The sequence below is a fragment of the Portunus trituberculatus genome, chromosome 40 (assembly GCF_017591435.1).
Source record: "Portunus trituberculatus isolate SZX2019 chromosome 40, ASM1759143v1, whole genome shotgun sequence".
Classification (NCBI taxonomy): domain Eukaryota; kingdom Metazoa; phylum Arthropoda; class Malacostraca; order Decapoda; family Portunidae; genus Portunus; species Portunus trituberculatus.
In genome coordinates, this window is record NC_059294.1 from 19,057,569 (window position 1) to 19,076,341 (window position 18,773).

The 18,773-nt window shown below is 42.6% G+C and overlaps 1 protein-coding gene across 5 annotated transcripts in view; it reads left to right on the forward strand.

The window, feature by feature from the left end:
• LOC123516005 (ATP-binding cassette sub-family C member 4-like) overlaps positions 1 to 7,523 on the forward strand; it is a 222,798-nt gene extending 215,275 nt beyond the window's left edge. For all 5 annotated transcript variants that reach the window (XM_045274990.1, XM_045274992.1, XM_045274989.1 and 2 more), the window contains one exon: positions 6,473 to 7,523. In XM_045274990.1, coding sequence (XP_045130925.1) covers positions 6,473 to 6,511 — 39 coding nt within the window. In that variant the 3' untranslated portion in view covers positions 6,512 to 7,523. The remainder of the gene's footprint in view (positions 1 to 6,472) is intronic.
• Positions 7,524 to 18,773: the final 11,250 nt, after the last annotated feature.

An 18,773-nucleotide genomic window follows, 5' to 3' on the forward strand; every position in this document is an offset into this window, starting at 1 on the left:
TTTTTATAAATTCCTTCCACTTTTCATTTGCTCCTTAGCACTCTTGAATTTCATCCAATTTGTCTCTTGAAAGAATTTCTTTAGGTTTCCAAAATCTGTCTTGGCATAATTCCATCTTCCCACTTTATATTCTTCATTTCTTCTAGATTTCTCTTCATCTATCACCTTGAACTCCAAAACTGCATGATCACTCTTTGCTAAAGGGCACTCCACCCTCATCTCCTCAATGACCATTGGCTCTGTACTAAAGACCAAGTCCAGTCTTGACGATGCTCCCTCTCCTCCAAACCTAGTATCTTCTTTGACCCACTGAGTTAACACATTTTCCATTGCCAGTGTCAATAGTGTATTTCCCATGTTGTCTCTGATCCTTCCATTGACCAGTCCTCCCAACACACCTCTTTACAATTAAAATCTCCCATCATTATAGTTCGTTCACAGCCACCCAACATTTCTTCCAGACATGTTCCTGTATCACTTATCATTTCTTCATATTCCTGTACTGACCATGCATTTGTCTTAGGTGGTACGTACACCACTATGTAGTGCCTCTTTTTCCTTCATTAGTTTCTGCTCTGATCTTTAGCACTTCTGCCTTTCCCATACCTTCTTTCACTTGATCCACCTTTATATCTTTTTAACCAGCAACATCACTCCTCCTCCCATCTTACCTACTCTATTTCTTTTCCAAACATTATATTTCCTTCTCCAACCATCATCAGGTCTTCTCCTCTCTCAGTTTTGTTTCAGTAAGACCCACAATATCTGGGTTCTTGTCCCTCAAGTAATCGTTGAGTTCTAAAATCCCGATATCACTCCATTTATGTTGGAATACATTACATTCCGCTCATACGTAAGTTTCTTTAGTCCTTTCTTGCTGTACTTTTCTGGGTTATGAACCACTTCCTCAGTCTCATATCCAAGATTCTCCAGAAAACTCTTTCTTCTCCTCTTCTGTCCTCTCTTCATTTTTTTCAAAGCCTCCTTTCTCAACTCATTTAACATTTCTCTTTCCTTTTCACCGAGATCTCTTCTCAACCAAATCTTCCTTGTTGTTTCCTGCTGGGCTAGCCTCCATGACTTCTCCACCAATTCATCTACATCCTTTTGTGACTTAAGTTTGATTCTTATTGGCCTCATACCTTCTCTTGTGAACTTTCCAATTCTATGGAAGTCCTCTATTTCTTGTACTAGGTCTTTTCCTCCTCCTGCACCACATTAATGATATTATTTATCACCTTTTTTATGTTTTTCTCTCTCTCCATTTTACTCGGTGTCTTATCCTCCTCCACACCAAATATCACCACACATCTCTTTTGTCTACAGTTTCCCTCACCAATGTCTCATTTGACTTAATAACCTTCACCACTTTCTCAGCAATCTTCTCTTCTATGATCTGTTGATCTATAATTTCAGCAAGGCCCAAAGTTTTCTCCCAGACTCTTTGATTTCCTTTTCCAGACTTGCAACTTTGTAATTTACCTCCTTTCTTTCCACTTCCTGACTTTTTCCATTCAGCCTGCTTCTCCATCACTTTTCCTAGAGATTCTCCACATTTTTCGCAATTCACTTTAATTAGCTTAACTTCCTCTTTCAGTGCTTCATTTTCCTTCTTCATATCGGCACACTCTTTCATTACATTGTCATAACTCGTTTCCAGGCCCCATACTTTTCAAACAGTTTTCAATTTTACCTTCCAACTCCAGAATTTTCTTCACATAAGCGCTCTTCTCCATTATTCCTTGAAATCCTGTGAAGTCTGATTCATCTTTCGAGTTCACGGCCGCCATGTTGCGCAGATGTAAACAAACCAGCTGATGGCTCAAACGCAGGCTACAGTTTATATTCACCTTCCCTGGACATTATTTTGCTAATCAACAGTTAACATGACTATATGGAGACGGGACAAACATTACCAGCTCCTTTCCCACCTTGGTTACTCTTAGGCAATGGTAACTGTAGAATTAGAGATGATTGCTCTGGAGCTCAGCGTGTGTGTGTGTGTGTGTGTGTGTGTGTGTGTGTGTGTGTGTGTGTGTGTGTGTGTGTGTGTGTGTGTGTGTGTATTCACCTAGTTGTATTCACCTAGTTGTAATTTTACAGGGCCTGGGTATCATATTCGTGTGGCCCCGTCTCCATATCTACACACATCCAACTTTCCTTTAAAACTATGCACACTCCTTGCTGACACCACCTCCTCACTCAAACCATTCCACACCTCCACACATCTTTGTGGGAAACTATATTTTTTCACATCCTTCAAGCATATTCCCTTGGCTATCTTTTTACTATGCGATCTTGTAGTTCTACTTAAGTTTTCCTCTCTCAACATCATTTGCTCATTATCCACTTCATCCAGTCCATTCAACAGTTTATAAACCTGTATTAAATCTCCTCTTTCTCTTCTTTGTTCCAAGGTAGGCAAATTCATTTCTTTTAATCTCTCCTCATAGGTCATTTCTGCCAATTCCGGAACCATTTTTGTTGCCATTCTCTGCAATCTCTCCAACTTCCTTATATGCTTCTTTTATAAGGGGACCAAACCACTCCAGCATATTCCAATCTTGGTCTAATTACCATACTAATTAATTTCTTCATCATATCTTTATCCATATAATGGAAGGCTAATCCAATATTTTTATCAAATTATACGTTTCTCCAAACATCTTATCAATATGAGCCTCAAACTGCCCATGGTCTTGTATTATCACTCCCAAATCCTTTTCCTTTTCCACCTTTTTCAACACTACTTCTTCACCCATCTTATATGACCCTCTTGGCCGTCTTCCACTCTTCCCATCTCCATCACATGACTTTTGCTCAGATTAAATTCCATTTGCCACCTCTTGCTCCACTCCCAAATCTTATCCAGGTCTGCCTGTAAAATTTCACAATCTTCTTCACTCTTCACACACCTACACAACTTCGCATCATCCGCAAACAAATTAATATAACTGTTTACTCCTCTGGCATGTCATTATATATACAAGGAAAAGTATTGGTGCCAGCACTGAGCCTTGTGGGACTCCACTCTCCACCACCAACCAGTCCGACTTTGCATCCCTTATTACCGTTCTCATCTCCTCCATCTCAAGTAGTTTTCCATCCACTTTAACACTTTTCCTTTCAGTCCTCCATAAATCTCTACTTTCCATAACAGTCTCATGTGAGGTACCTTGTCAAAAGCTTTCTTTAAATCCAAATATACACAGTCCATCCATCCTCTCTCTCTGTATTTTGTCAACCACTCTTGAATAAAAGCTCAGTAGATTTGTTACACATGACCTCCCTTTCCTGAAGCCAAATTGATGATCCGATAATAACTTATGATCCTCCAGGAACCGTATCCAATATTTCTTTATCACCCTCTCACAAATCTTACCGACCACACTTGTTAGAGACACAGGTCTATAGTTAAGAGGCTCTTCCTTACTGCCTCCCTTATAAATGGGCACCACTTCAGCTCTTTTCCACTCTACTGGTACTTCCCTGTTTCTAATGAGCACCTTATAATATCATATAATGGATCAATCAATTCTTCTCTACACTCCTTCAATAATTTTCCTGAAACTTCATCTGGTCCCATCGCTTTATCATCTTTAAGTTCCTCCAACATTTTATATAACTCCTTTTAGGTATCTTAATGTCATCCATGTGCACATTTCCTTGTACATTCTGTGGCTTTACAAACATTGTTTCTTTAGTAAATACTTGCTGAAACCTATTATTTAGCAATTCCGCTATATTCTTAGGGTCATCTACTATCCCTTGCTCTCCTTTTAATCTTTCAATGGACTCTCTCTTTTAAGTTTACCATTTATGAACCTGTAAAACAATTTTGGATGTTCCTTACTCTTGTCTACAATATCTTTTCAAATTTTCTTTCTTCCTCCTCCTTACCCTCACATACTCATTTCTTGCCACTCTATAATTCTCCTTATTTAGTATATTCCTGCTCTTTTCCATCTTTTCCAAGCCACATCTCTCTTTTCCTTAGCCTTAACACAAGTTGCATTAAACCAATCCTTTCTTCCTTCCTCTCTTGGTTTATACTTTGGTACAAATTTCATAACTCCTTCTTTATAATATTTCATAAAAATCTCATATTTCTTTTGCACTTCTCTGATTTGTAACATCTCCTCCCAATCTAATTTTCTGAAATAATTTTTCAAACTTTCTGTGTCCATCTTTCTATAATTCAATCTACCACTCCTGTATGTCTCGTCCTTCCTTCGCTGTGTTGTTGCTATCTGCATTTCCATAACCACATGATCACTCTTTCCCAAAGGACACTTGTATTGTATATCTCCACATAGGTACACTTCTCTTGTTAACACCAAATCCAGTCTAGCCGGTTCATCATCTCCTCTATATCTAGTATTTTCCTTCACCCTCTGTTCCATCATATTTTCCATCATTAGATTAAGAAATCTCTCTCCCATGCTTCTTCTCCAACACCACTTACTAGATTTTCCCAATCCACCTCCTTACAATTAAAATCTCCTACTAGTATCACCTTTCTTTTTCCAGATAATACACTTTCCAAACTCTGTAAAGTATCCTTGATCATATTGTCGTATTCCCTTAATGTCCAAGAATTTGTTTTAGGAGGTACATAGGTCACCATGATTATTAATTCTTTTCCATCACTTTTTATCCTTATGCTTATCACTTCTGCGTTGTTCTTCCCATACCAAACCTTATCCACATTTATTTATTTCTTCGTCATAATCATAACTCCTCCTCCACCTTTACTCTCTATCCTTTCTCCATATATTATATTTATTATCCAAATTTATCTTTGTTTTTCATGCAATTTTGTCTCAGTCAAACACACTATATCAGGCTTCTCCACTATCATATAGTCTTGCAATTCCAATCTACTTGACAGTATCCCATCTATATTAGTATACATTACGGTCCACCCACTGCTCCCTCTAGGGGTTCCTCCGTATTCCTTCTTTCCACATACCACTTTCTGACTCTCTCTCTATAACTCTCCAAAAACTTTTCTCTTTCCTCCTCAGACCGCTCATCATTTTTCCTTCTCGCCTCTTCCACCAATTCCTTATATCTTCTCCTCTCTTCCTCATTTCTATTCTTTCTCACAAACACCTCTTTACAACCTTCTATCTCTCTTAACTTTGATGTTCTATATAGGACATCCTCCGCAGATTGTTGTGACTTCAGTACTACTTTAATCGGTCTGTTCACTCCCTCCTTATACGGACCCAGTCTATGGATCTCTTCCACTTCTTCTTGTAGGTCTTTTTTCATCATCATTTAGATTTTTGAACAGATCTCTTACCGTTTTCAATTCTTCCTTAATTCTCTTAGGCTTATATGTTATATTTTGTTCTTTCATCCCAAATATTAACACACTCTTCTTCTTTTCTGCTATTTCCTTATCAATGTTTCCTTATTCTTCATTACATTAACCAGTTCCTTGGACCTTTCTTTTTTGTCTTCCTTCAACTGATCTTTAATTATTTCTTGTAATCCAACCATCTCTGCTTCCCTCGACTCAGTCCATTGTGTTTTCTTCAGTTCCCATTCCCTTTCAAGCCTTTCATTCTGCTCACTAATCATTTCCTTAAAGTCATCTTTCTCCTTTACTACTCTCCCATTTTCTCCTCCAACCGTCTCTTGTATTTTTCAACCTCCACCTTCAAATGCATTCTCATCCACCAATCGTTTTCATTTTCCTCCAGTCTCTTAACTCTTTCCTTCAAAGCCTTGCGGAATTCTCTATCCTGCTCCTCCTCACTCCTCTGAACTTTTAATTCCTTCACTAACTCCTCAAATCTCTTCTCCAACATCACCAATCTACCTTGCAATGTTGCCCCTGTTGAAGCTGGACTCATGCTTTGACTGGCCACTTTCGGCTTTGCTCCCTGGGCCTCATCAACATATTTTGAATTTGGTAATTTATTCCTTACCGGTCTATCCATTTTTCCTTACTCTTCCTGGGAACATGTGGGTGTGTGGTCACTGGGGGCCAGGCCTGGTAGTTACGTGTGTGGTTGGATGCATTGGCGGCTGCTATGGCTGGCCTTTGTGGGTTCCCGCTCTGTCGTTTGGAGTTTGTGTGTGTGTGTGTGTGTGTGTGTGTGTGTGTGTGTGTGTGTGTGTGTGTGTGTGTGTGTGTGTGTGTGTGTGTGTGTGTATTTGTATTTGTTTAGTTATATACAAGACCTGAGCAAGATTTGGCCTTTTTTTTGTATTTATATTTGTTCAGTCTTTCTTTAGTTATACATTTCTTGCTTCCGTTATTTCTTCTAGTCTTTTCTGGATATGTATATTTTTTAGGGGAAACTGTATGTTGTCATTGAAGCATCTCCACTTCAACCTCTTTGTCTTCTGAAATATCCAACTTTTTTCTGTTCCATCAGTAATAGATCATTTCTAATTTTTTTTTGTTTCTTCAAATGTTATTTATTTATTTAATTAGTTAGTTTTGTATTTCTTCCAGGTATACCTACAAAAGCAAGCTTCCTTGGGCAAGCTGTGAAAGCCAAGTCTCAACTGGATATGAATAACATAATTTGGTTAACTTAAAGCAAAATGGAATATATAAAGGAGTTAAGAAACATTATCAAAATATGAAATTCATGTACAATGTTTTATTGATTATATACTGTCATTATTAATTGCTAAAGTATATTCTGCTATGACTAAGGATATCCCTTCTGGTTTGTCACCAGCCATTTATCACACAATGTTGTCTTTATAAATATTTATCTATACATATCCTAGTTGTGCATTGGTTTGTTCACACTATACATGTATGATATATGAGAGAGGGGGGAAGGGCATGGATGTTGATCAGTTGAATGAAAAATAACAGTAAGTTGATTTTTACTCCATGAGAACCATGCAATTTTGTTTATGATAGTCATCCTTGGAAAGCAAGATCACATAAATTGAATTATGGATGAAAGAAAATGAGCGCGCTGCCAACACTTCATCAACACACATGCTAAATTGATTGAAAGATAGATATAAAATACATATACAGTCACCTCTCGATTAAAGTTGTGTCACAAATATTACTCTTTTGTGGAACATAAGAATGCGATCTACTGCTTTGATTAGCTTATAGATGAAATCCTTTTATAATTAAATATCATTCATGTTTTGCATGAGTAAATTATGCAAATTGCTTTTAGAATAATGAATATTTATGCAAATTTTCTCCACTACTTTTGTTTCCCTATTTTATCGAGTCACTTTCTTTGAGTGCTTTATTTTTTTTATTTATTTTTTTTTTCATTGTTATTCCTCCCACAAAACAACAGCCAATAGAGGAACATGAAGTCAAATTGGTGGAGCAGGGAGGAGGGTAAGGTGCAAACAGTGTGGTTGACAGCCAGTATCACATTTTAATCTTACTATTTAATAATAGAAATATGATAATATAGCAAAATTTTGATAAACAGTATGAGTAGGTCATAATAAACACTGATTGATAATAATATGAAACATATTTTGTTTTTAGTGTTATAAAAATTATATGAAGAATAGTCTTCTTGTTTCCATATTTTCCTTATAATACATGTAAAAAAAATACTATTATCTTGTATTTTTTTCTATAACAAATCATTGAAACAGGTATCACAAATGGACTTTATTTGACAAGCTTCAATGATTTCTTGTTTTTTTATATTTTTCCTGATATTATTTAGACAATTTGTAAAAAAAGCTGCCATTGGTGACCCTTTTGAATTGCATATATAAATAAACATAAATAAAGAAATAAAACAATAAACAAAAAGTATCTGCCATAGAAATTAACTGAAAAATGCTTTTTTCCTTTTTCTAATACATGTAAAAAAAAAACTATTATCTTGCATTTTTCCTTCAGAACATAAAACTTTTCTGTAACAAATAGTTCAAACTGAGGTATCACATTTGGATTTTCCTTGATAAGCTTCAATAATTTTCTTTATTGGTCTTTTCATAATTTCGTAATTTTCCTGATATCATCTATATTATCTTATTTTACCATCTCTCTCTTCTGTTGAACTTAGTTTAGCATAGAAACGTCTAACATTTATTTTCTAAATATGGAAAATAAAGAGACAAAAATATATAAACAAATTTAGGAAAGGAAAAATGTAGTACAGTGTAGAGTGTGATGGGCACCGTCTTAATCCCCTTTAATTTATTATTTCATTATATGTGAAGCCTATGGCCACTCATCGTGGACCCCTCGGGCTGTTCTGCTGAGCAGACAACCCGCCTCCCCCTCTCCACCATTTTGTGTGCCTGTGAGCTTCACAGTCAGTAACCAGCTAGCCTTCAGCGGAGATAGACACGCACTCTCGTCGGTCTGGCACAGTGTTAGGGAGATTCGTGTTGCTGGGCTTCGCTTGTTACTTACTAGTCATCGGTCTGGGAGTTGTGCCCTCCCTTGAGTAGCTGGCTTGCTACTGGGTAGACCGTGACTGCTAGAGCAACGGGCTTGTCGCTCTAGGAGAGGTGTAGTTGGTTTGGCTGCACTTCTGGTTTGCGTCCATCCTGTATTGTGGCGGCAACGCGTGGGAGAGACGCGGCATTGTCTCGTCCTGTTTGTTTTGTTGGTGGCCGTGGTCACCAGTGGGGTTTGGTGGGCGGCTGTGTGCCCCCACCATCTTTTGGATAGTTTCAGTAGTAAACTGTATTGTAGTGGTAGTAGCCACGCACACCATTGAAGGCTGAGAGGCTTCATGTCGGCCAGTGGTGCATAGTTGTCGTCCGCCAGACTTGTCTGCGACGAGTATTTGGACTCGTGTATAGCTGGTGTCACCCGTAGGTGGTGTCTGGGCTTGTGTGTACATCACTGGATGTGCTGTACACATCATATATTACAGTAGTAGTAGGCCAGGGATGTCAGTCTGACAGGTGTTAGGAAGCACCTGTTGTAGTAGGATAGTATAGTAATATATATACTGCACGTTTTGTCCCAGTCTGTGAACCCTCACAGCCTGGGTGCAAGGCGTCTTGAGAGGCATTAATACTTCATAGAGAAGTGGGTGGAATTGTCCTTGTGGGCGGTTTCTCTAGGGGGTATTAAGGCCTCGCCCTGTTACACATAACATCTACCATTTATAAATTCTACTTGGTTGGGTACAGGAGGAGAAGGAGTTGCTGAGGAGATTCCCTTACAGTGGGGGAAATTATACACTGTTGGCGACCTTGAAAGAACCTGAGGGTTACGGCGGCTGTGAGTTATAGTAGTGGGGACTCTGTGGAGTTTTTATATTCCCCACGGTACTGATCGTAATAAAGTTGGTGATTTTGCCAGAATAACAGTTTAGTGAGCTGTAGCAGCTAACCGCAGCCGGGTGACGTACGTATACCGTAACAAGAGAGACATTGAATATTGACAAATAAAGTATGCTCACTGGTGGGTCGTATCACAGAGAAATCATAAATTTTTCATGGTATGCAATGTGACTCACCGGTGGTCAAACACTGACTGTCACTGAGATTGCCAGTTCATTTGGGTGTTCTCCCAGACAACACTTCACTCTTCTCGCTTCGCTGGCTTGACCAGCACTGACGTGATGACAATTTATTTGTGTCGCAGTGCAGAAGAGCTCGCCCTACTGCCTATCACAGAGAATGTGTTAATGAAGTATAAACCACGAGTATAATTTGGTCGTAGTTGGTAGCAGTGTTTATCATCACATCAGCTGATTGAGCCATGCAGTCCAGACCACACTGCCTCACTGTTCCACCAGAGGTGGGAGTGAAAACATGGGTAGTGCAGCAGGAAATGGTCAGTGGTTTCCTCAGTGGTCCTGCACCAGGGGCAGTGAAGGTTAGGGGGCCAGACACAGTTGGTGGAGGTGGGCCATGAGTGTTGTGTGTCCAAGGCGGAGGCACGTGAGAGACACATCTAGGACGCAGGAGGTTTTCCTTATCCAGGGCTGGGGGGAAGAATCAATTCTGTACTGGCCTGGGGAGGTGATGTGAAGAGCAGAAGCAAGCGATTGATCCCACAAGGAGCAGCAGGCACAGGAGATGAGGTGCTTGGCTGTGGAGAATGGTAGAGGGAAGAACGTAATGTTTACCTCTGAGATGGTAACCTTTCCCTCTGAGGAGGGCACGCTGGATGGCATGAGCTAAGACTATGGGAGAAGATGGGTGACGAGGTCGTAGGAGGTGGGTGTGTGAAGGTGGAAGGGGACTTGGTGTATGGCATACAGTTCGGCCATCAGGACATCTACCTCTGAGGGGAGTCTCCATGTCCTGCAGATGGAGTTGCTGGAGTGATACATGGCCACTGCTGTAAAGGGTGGGGAAGGGGAGTGGGAGCTGTCTCTGAAGAGCTTCAGGTGATAGTGGAAAACTGATCAGTGCAGCTGGAGAAAGTGGATGGCTATGAGTGTGTTGTAAGATGCATGATGAAGGCCAGTGATGTGCAGGGCTAGTATATGGGAGATGTCAATCCAGGATGGGACAGGGGAGTGAGAGGTGATGGACTGTGGTGGTGGTGGAGACAAGTTGAAGATGGTGTGCAGTAGCAATGCCTGCATTAGTAGAGGTTGCTGGGCACCATGGAGCCAGACACGGGTATGGTGGTCCAGACCCAAAGGAGCACCTAGCACTGAGAAAGGGTGGGAAGGAGGCAGGCTACTGATGTGGTGGTAGTGGTGGCAGAGCACCTGCCTTCTGTATGTGGCCACAGGAGGGACACCACTCTTAGCATGGAGGGAGATAACTGGAGAGGAGTGCATGCCACCTAAGGAGACCCTCAGAACTGCACACTCTGAATGATGTCAAACCTGGCAAGGGTGGAAGGACTGTTGCCCCATAAATGCAGCTGCCATACATAATCCTGGTGTGGATAGTGGTGCAGTAGTACTGCAGCAGCAAATCTCAAGCAGCTCCCCACCAGATGCCAGCAATCCTCGTCATAACATTGAGCTGCCTCATGCAAGAGGTGCTCAGGTGATCAATATGGCTGGCCCAGGTGAGGCAAGGGCCCTTGAGCTGCAGTCCCAGGAAGGTGTGGTGTCTGATGTAAGGTATAGACTTACCATTCAGGAAGACGGTAGCATGTGTAAGAATCCTCTTGTAGGTGAAGCACATCACATCATTATCATCTGTCCAGTCCATGAGTCCAGATGGCCATCCAGTCCTTGACTGCAGATGTAGCCTCTTACAAGTGCCTCTGAGACTCAGCCTCTGTTGCTCACCTGCTGACAATGGTGATATTCTCAGCGTAAATGAGAAGATGAGAGTGGCAAGGAACGTGGAGGTCTGATAGAGGGGCTTTAAAGAAAAGGGAGCTGAGAATGGAGCTCTGAGTGTCACCCCTTCGGATAGAATGTGAGGCTGACATGGAGGTGCCCATTGCAACTTGGAAGAAGCTACTGGAGAGGAAGGATTTGACCCAGGCAAGGGGAGGTGCCAGTGATTCCCATGCGGGCCAGCTTGTAAAGTACTTCCTTGTGTGGTGGTGTGTCAAAGGCTTCATCAAGATCAAGAAAGAACGCAGACATGACCTATTGCTGGCAGTACGTATCGCAGGTGTGGTATTCCATCTGTACCAAGACATCAAGGGTGCAGTGGCAAGGACGAAAACCACGCTGTGGCTCCCTCAGCAGGTGGTTGTCCTCCATCCACCATGACAGCCAAGTGGTAACGAGCTGTTCCATGAGCATCCCAATGCAAGAGAGAAGGGCTATCAGTCTATAGGCCAAAGGCAGAATTGGGTCCTTGCCAGGTTTAGCAATAAGGATGAATGACTTCCAACAGAATGAGAATTTGCCTGTCAGCCAATTGGTGGCGTAGTGGATAAGGTGGTGAGCGTGGGATCGGGCAGACATCCACACGTACGTTCAAATCCCACCACATACCACTTTGAAGCTATGCCATTTGTTGAGTGGTTTAAAGTTATCTACATGTCACCATGATACCCAGGTTCTAGGTGGTTACACCGAAGATGCGCTTGGGTGGTGATATGGGCTTTAATATGGGTGCCACTATAAACAAAATTGCTTGCGTCACTAATGGGCAGAAGCTGAACAGTGCTTCCCACACACTCATCAAGTGTGCCTACAGGCACTATAGATTGTAACATAAAAGAAAAAAGAATATATATATATATATATATATATATATATATATATATATATATATATATATATATATATATATATATATATATATATATATATATATATATATATATATATATATATATATATATATATATATATATATATATATATGATGAGAGGGAGGTGTGTGAGGAATTTGTAAGGGATGCAGTCATCACCTGCAGCTTTTACTAGTCTCAGGGAGGTCTGTATCTAGACACAGCTCTGCTGCTGTGAATGGCAGGGCAAGCTCCCAGGGACTTGCAGAGGTGGTGGCAGCCTCTATAACAGGAGCAAACATCTTGAGGTGGGTGAAGAGTGGGCACTGTGCCGATCTTTCCTGTGTAGTTGTTGGCGAGGACTGTTGCTTTCTGGCAGTCATCAAGTGGGGTCTGAGAGGTGCCACACAAAGGCAGCGGGCAGCGTACCTTCTTTGCCTCCATGGCATGCAGAAAGTCCCAGGTCCTCCAAGTGGTGAAAAAGGAGAGGGAAGAGCAGTGGGAACCTCATGCCTTTCTCTTGGCCTTAAGGATAGTCTTTACGCAGGCAGCATCGAGGCTGCAGTACTCCTTATCTGCCAGTGCTGTCAGTGTCCTGTGCCACTAGTTCCAGGCTCGGTGGCAGGCATGCACTGCCCAGGCACAATCAGCATCCCACCAAGATTTACTTAGGCAATGGGGAGCTTGGCAAATAGTAAGGTGGAAGGCAACCCAGCCTGCTGTGTCCAGGGACTGTTGTAGAACTATCAGTGCTGCCTCAATGGATGAAGTGAAGAAAATCGAGTAGTTGCGCAGCGTAAACTCAAATGTTGGTCACCCATCTGGCGTCAATCTCCAGCAAGGTAAACATCCGGGGTGGAGCCTGGGAGTGGTCTGGGGAAGAGAGGCCAGGACAGGAAGATGATCACTCCTCATGTAAGGACCAGTTGAGAACTTTGGAGTAGTGAGGGATGGGTCACCAAAGAACAGGTCTAGGACAGAGGCCCTTCCACTATGGGGATGGAAACGGTTTACCAGGCCTGGTGGGCTGAGGAGACACAAGTGCGGGGAGCTCTGGAAGAGCTGGAAGAGGACGCTGCCATAGGTGTGTCTGTGGGTCGGGGGCAGATTAGGGTTCCAGAAATGGTGGTGGATGTTTAAGTCCCCAATCACCAATGCAGGAGGTAGGAGGGAGGAGAGATAATGTAACATACCGCCACTGTATGTCAGCCCCTCTAGAGACCTATTCAGATAGTGATCACCTCTACATTACCACCAGGCCACCTGGGAAGCTGGAGCTCAGTGTACACGAGCCCCTCCCAGAGGGCAAGGAAAACGCCACCACCACGTCCCTGCTGTCAATCCTCCCTGATGATGTTATAACCAGGTAAGAAGAGAGCGATGTCAGAGGAAGCCAAGTCTCACATAACCTGACCACTGCAGGGAGTGTATCCCACAGATAGGTGCAGCTAGAGCTCTTGAATCTTCTTGAAGAGAGACCTGGCATTCCAAAGGAGTAAGATGAGGGCCATCACTGGATGAAAGACAATGCAAGCAAGGAGAAGGAGGATCACAGAGTTGAGAGAATGCCCAGCAGGGCAGTGCCCGCTTTGTAGAGGCAGTAGCCCTTCATGAGAAGTTAGAAGAGGTTTGGGAGAAGGTCCTTTCCAGCTGGTGAGGGACAGGGAGGAGGTGGTTGGGTTGAGGGCCGTGGTGGCAGCCTGGATGGAAAGGCCAGCCGATGTGCAGCCTGTTGGATTGAGTTCCCAGCTGATGGACAGGAATGGCCGGGCTCGAGGGGGCTTATAGACTTCTGCCTCCATGGTGAATTGGAGAAGCTCTGTATGGGGTGGAAGAGTGGAACATGACAAGCTGTTGCCTACATCTAGGTTGCCGAGGGTTGGTGGACCTGGGATGCAGGACTGGCTCTGTAGGCAGTGGAGAGGCTCTTCCATGTCCTCACTGTCGATGGGCTGCAGTGGAGCAAACCTGTTACGTGTTAGGACGCTTGAAAAAGAAGTTTCTATCTGGACGGGTAGGTGGGAGTGGTGTGGGAACTGGTGAGGGACTGGGTCCGAATCTGCGAGTAGGTATGGGAGTGGGCCACTGGAGGTCGCACAGGCATTTGTTGGCCTCCTGGAGGGGAGCACCCTCACCCATCAGGGTTGTGTATAGTTGCTGGGCCCAGAGATTGTGTGGGCAGTAGAATGACCTGGGCCCATGTGGAGCCCCCATACTGAAAGCAATGGTAAGGTCTGGTACAAGTAACCCCACTGTGCTGGTAAGGATGGGGGTCGCTGCATCTACTTACACTGAGCTGCTGACTTTCTGGTATTCATGCTATGGCCAATCCCATTGTGAATGTCGTTTACATAAATCTGAAATATAATGGGGGCTAACACTAACCCTTGTGGCATTCTGCTTGTTACTTTAGCCCAAGATGAGTATGTATCTCTGATCACAGATCTCATCTCCCTGTTCTTCAAATAATTCCTTGTCCACTCTAACAAAGTTCCTCACAGGCCTCCTATGTTCTTTATTTTCCAAAGTAGTCTTCCATGAGAGACTTTATCAAAAGCCTTTTTTATGTCCAGGTATACTGTGTCCACCCATCCATCTATGTTATCCAGTCTTTCTATTACTCTCGAGTAGAATCTTAATAAATTCGACACACATGACCGTCCTGTCCTGAACACAAATTGTTTGTTTATTATGACTTGTTCTTCCAGATCTTTAACCCATTTCACTCAACTTTCCCATAATGCTTGTAAGTGACACCGGTCTGTGATTTAATGGCTCAGTAGCCTTTTCCCCTTTAGACATCGATATTATGTTGGTTCCTTTCCATTTTAGTGGAACTTTCCCTTCATTTAGTGAACTTGTAATTATTTCCCAAATTGGATCCAGTTTTTGCTCTTTACATTCTTTTAGCACCCAGTCTGAAACACCATCCGGCCCCATTGCTTTTCTGACATCTAAATTATCCAATAATCTTCTAATATCTTCTTTGTGCATTGTGATTTCTTGTAATCCTTGGCAGTGCAACATCCTATTTCATTCTGTAAGATCTTCTTCTGCAGTGAACACCGTTTTGAAGCTCTCATTCATTATTTCACACATATCCTTCTCTGTTTGGTATGTCTTCTCTCCCTTAATTATATTTTCTATTGTTTCCTTGTTTTTCATTTTGTCATTTATGAATTTGTAGAAAAGCTTGGGTTCATCGATCTTTGCTTTTACTCACCACATCTTTCTCAAAGTTTCTTTCTTCCTCTCTCCTTACTCTAATATTTTCATTTCTCGCATCCTTATACTGCTGTCTGTTATTGTCATTTCTCTGCTTTATGAGTTTCTTCCAAGCTTTATCTTTTGCTTTTTTATTTATTTATTTATTTTATTTATTTATTTATTTTTTTTTTGCGTCTGCACATCTAGCATTGTACCAAGCATGAATTTTTTTTCTTAATTCTATAAAAAGGTACGTATTTCTTTATGCTTTCATTATATTTTCTAAAAATATTTTATATTTTTCTTGTATTGTCCTTTCGTACATAATGTTTCTCCATTCAATGTCAGCAAAAAAGTTCCTTAATTTTTCAAAATCTGCACTTGCGTAATTTAATCTCTTTTCTGTAGTCATCTCTGTAACTTATCTCATCCTCCTCCTGTATTTCTGTGTGTGTGTGTGTATTTACCTAATTGTATTTAATTAATTGTAACATACAGGAAAGGAGCTATGCTCGTACTGTCCCGTCTCCATATCTACTAATGTCCAGCTTTTTCTTAAAATCATGAATATTCCTTGCGTTGGCCACTTCCACATCTAAACTATTCCATGCTTCCACCCTTCTATGAGGGAAGCTATATTTTTTCACATCTCCTATAAGTGGCCATTTTTAGTTTTTTCCCATGCCCTCTCGACATTCTTTCATTCCACATACACAGATCTTCCCTATCCATTTTTCCATGCCAATCATCACTCTGTATATTGCTATCAGGTCTCCCTTTCTCTTCTGTTTTCCAGGGTCGGAAGTTGCATTCTGTTCAGTCTGTCTTCATAAGTCAAATCTCTTAAGTCAGGCACCATTTTGTTGCAGCCCTCTGTACTTTCTCTAGTTTCCTTATGTGTTTCTTTAAGTTCGGAGCCCACTGTATTGTTGCATATTCAAGCCTCGGTCTTATCATTGCAGTAATTATTTTCTTCATCATTTCTTCATCTAAATATACGAACGCCACTCTTATGTTCCTCAATAAGTTCAATACTTCTCCAATTATTTTGTTTATATGTCTCTCTGGCAATAGGTCATTGGTAATTGTCACCCCAAGGTCTTTTTCTTCATGACTGGTTTTTATGTCTTCATTTCCTATCTTGTACATACTCCTGATTCTTCTTTCACTCTTGCCAAACTCTAATTTCTTGCATTTTGTCGTGTTGAACTCCATTTGCCATGTACAGCTCTATTTCCATATTCTGTCCAAGTCTTCCTGGAGTAGTTTGCAATCTTTGTCACATCTCACTTTTCTTAACAATTTTGCATCGTCTGCAAATAGGCTCACATAACTGGACACCCCATCCACCATGTCATTTATGTAGACTGCGAACATTACTGGTGCCAACACTGATCCCTGTGGAACTCCACTCTCCACCAAGCCCCATTCTGATGGTCTGTCCTTAATTATTGTTCTCATTTCTCTTCCTACCAAAAGTCTTCCATCCATTTTAGTAAACTGCCATGCACTCCTCCTACCATTTCAAGTTTCCAGATCAGTCTCCGGTGTGGTACCTTATCAAAGGCCTTTTTTAAATCCAGATATATTCCATCAGCCCAACCATCTCTTTCCTGTATTACATCTATCACCCTCGAATAGTAACATATCAGGTTTGTCGTGCATGAACGCTCTTTTCTAAAACCAAATTGACACTCACAAAGTATGTCATTTTTCTCCAAGAAGTCTGTCCATCTATTCTTCACCACCCTCTCACATATCTTAGCTACCACACTTGTAAGTGACACTGGTCTATAGTTCAATGGGTCTCTCTTGTTACCTGATTTATAGATTGGGACAATGTTAGCTCTTTTCCAGTCTTGGGGCACTACACCTTCCCTTAATGAGGCATCAATTACTTCACAAACTTTTTCTGCCAGTTGCTCCCTGCATTCTCTTAAAATCCATCCTGATACCCCATCAGGTCCCACAGCTTTTCTCACTTCTAAACTCCCCATCATATTCTTGATCTCCTCCACAGTTACTTGAAACTCCTTCATAATCCCTTTCTGTTCCATTACCAGTGGTTTGTCAAAAGCAGTCTCCTTTGTGAATACCTTCCGAAAGCATCCATTCATAGCCTCTGCCATTTCCCTGGGATCCTCACTGCAAACTCCATTTACTTCTAAACTTTCAATACTTTCTCTATTTTTGATGTTGTTGTTCACATGTCTGTAAAAAGCCTTGGTTGGTCTTTACATTTATCAATTATATCCTTTTCTTGTTTCTTTCTTTCTTCTCTTCTAATCAACACATATTCATTTCTTGCTCTTTTGTAACTTTCCCACTGCTTAATCCGTCTTTTCCTTCTCCACCTCTTCCATGCACATCACTAAGAGTGTCACTGTCACAAACCACGGGCTCCAAAGCCACTTCCTTCACAATGTCCCCCCCTTCCTCTTCACCTGGCGGCCACACCGCGGAAAGGTCCATGTCCTTCCCAGGAAGCGAGTCATATTCGAGGTCTCTGTCCTCACCGGGAAGCGGGTCGCACACAAGGTCTCTGTCCTTTCCTGCCCCTTCGTTCACTTCCCAGGTGAAGTGGCCACCACTGTGGTATGGACACATCCTGTCGACATGTACCACGACTGCTCTGTCCTGTGGGCCACCTCGAAGCCGGTAGGTCACGTCCGTCAGCGCGGCCAGCACAGTATATGGACCTTCCCACGGACTCTGGAGCTTGGGGGCCAGCCCGCGTTTACGCCACAGGTTGTCCAGCCAGACTCGACTGCCCACCTCGTACTGGGCCCCCCTGCTCCGCCGCAAGTACTGACGAAACATGGCCTGTCCCGCCAACCGCAGGTTCTGCGTCACACGCTGCCGGGTCACTGTCATTCTCTTGTGCAGGGCCACCACATACTCGGGCGTTGAAGCAGGCAATTCCTCCCCTGGCGGTCACCCGGTCGTGAGATCTAGGGGCAGGCGCATCTCACGGCCGATCATCAGATGACTGGGAGTGTAAGCTGTAGCCTCCTGCTGTGCCGTCCAGTAAGCCATCAGTGCGAACGGCAGCCACAGGTCCCAGTCCTGCTGATCCTCGCCTCAGAACTTGGCCAGTTCGTCTGCCAGGGTACGGTTGAACCACTCAACCATGCCATCGCCCTGTGGGTGGAGAGGAGTCGTGCAAGTCTTCTTCACCCCAAGCAGCTCACAGCTCTGCTTGAACACCCATGACTCAAACTCCTGGCCTTGATCGGAGTGGAGTTCCCCCGGCAGCCCAAACCGGGTGAAGAATTCACCGACCAACACTTCTGCCACCGTCTCCGCTGCATGATCTGGCACTGCGTATGCCTCGGGCCACTTGGTAAAATAGTCCATCGCGACACAGATGAAGCGGTTGCCACGGGGTGTGCAGGGAAGTGGGCCGGCAATGTCGACAGCAAGTCTCTCCATGGGGGCGCCGACCTGGTACAGCTGCAATGGTGCCCGGGTTCTC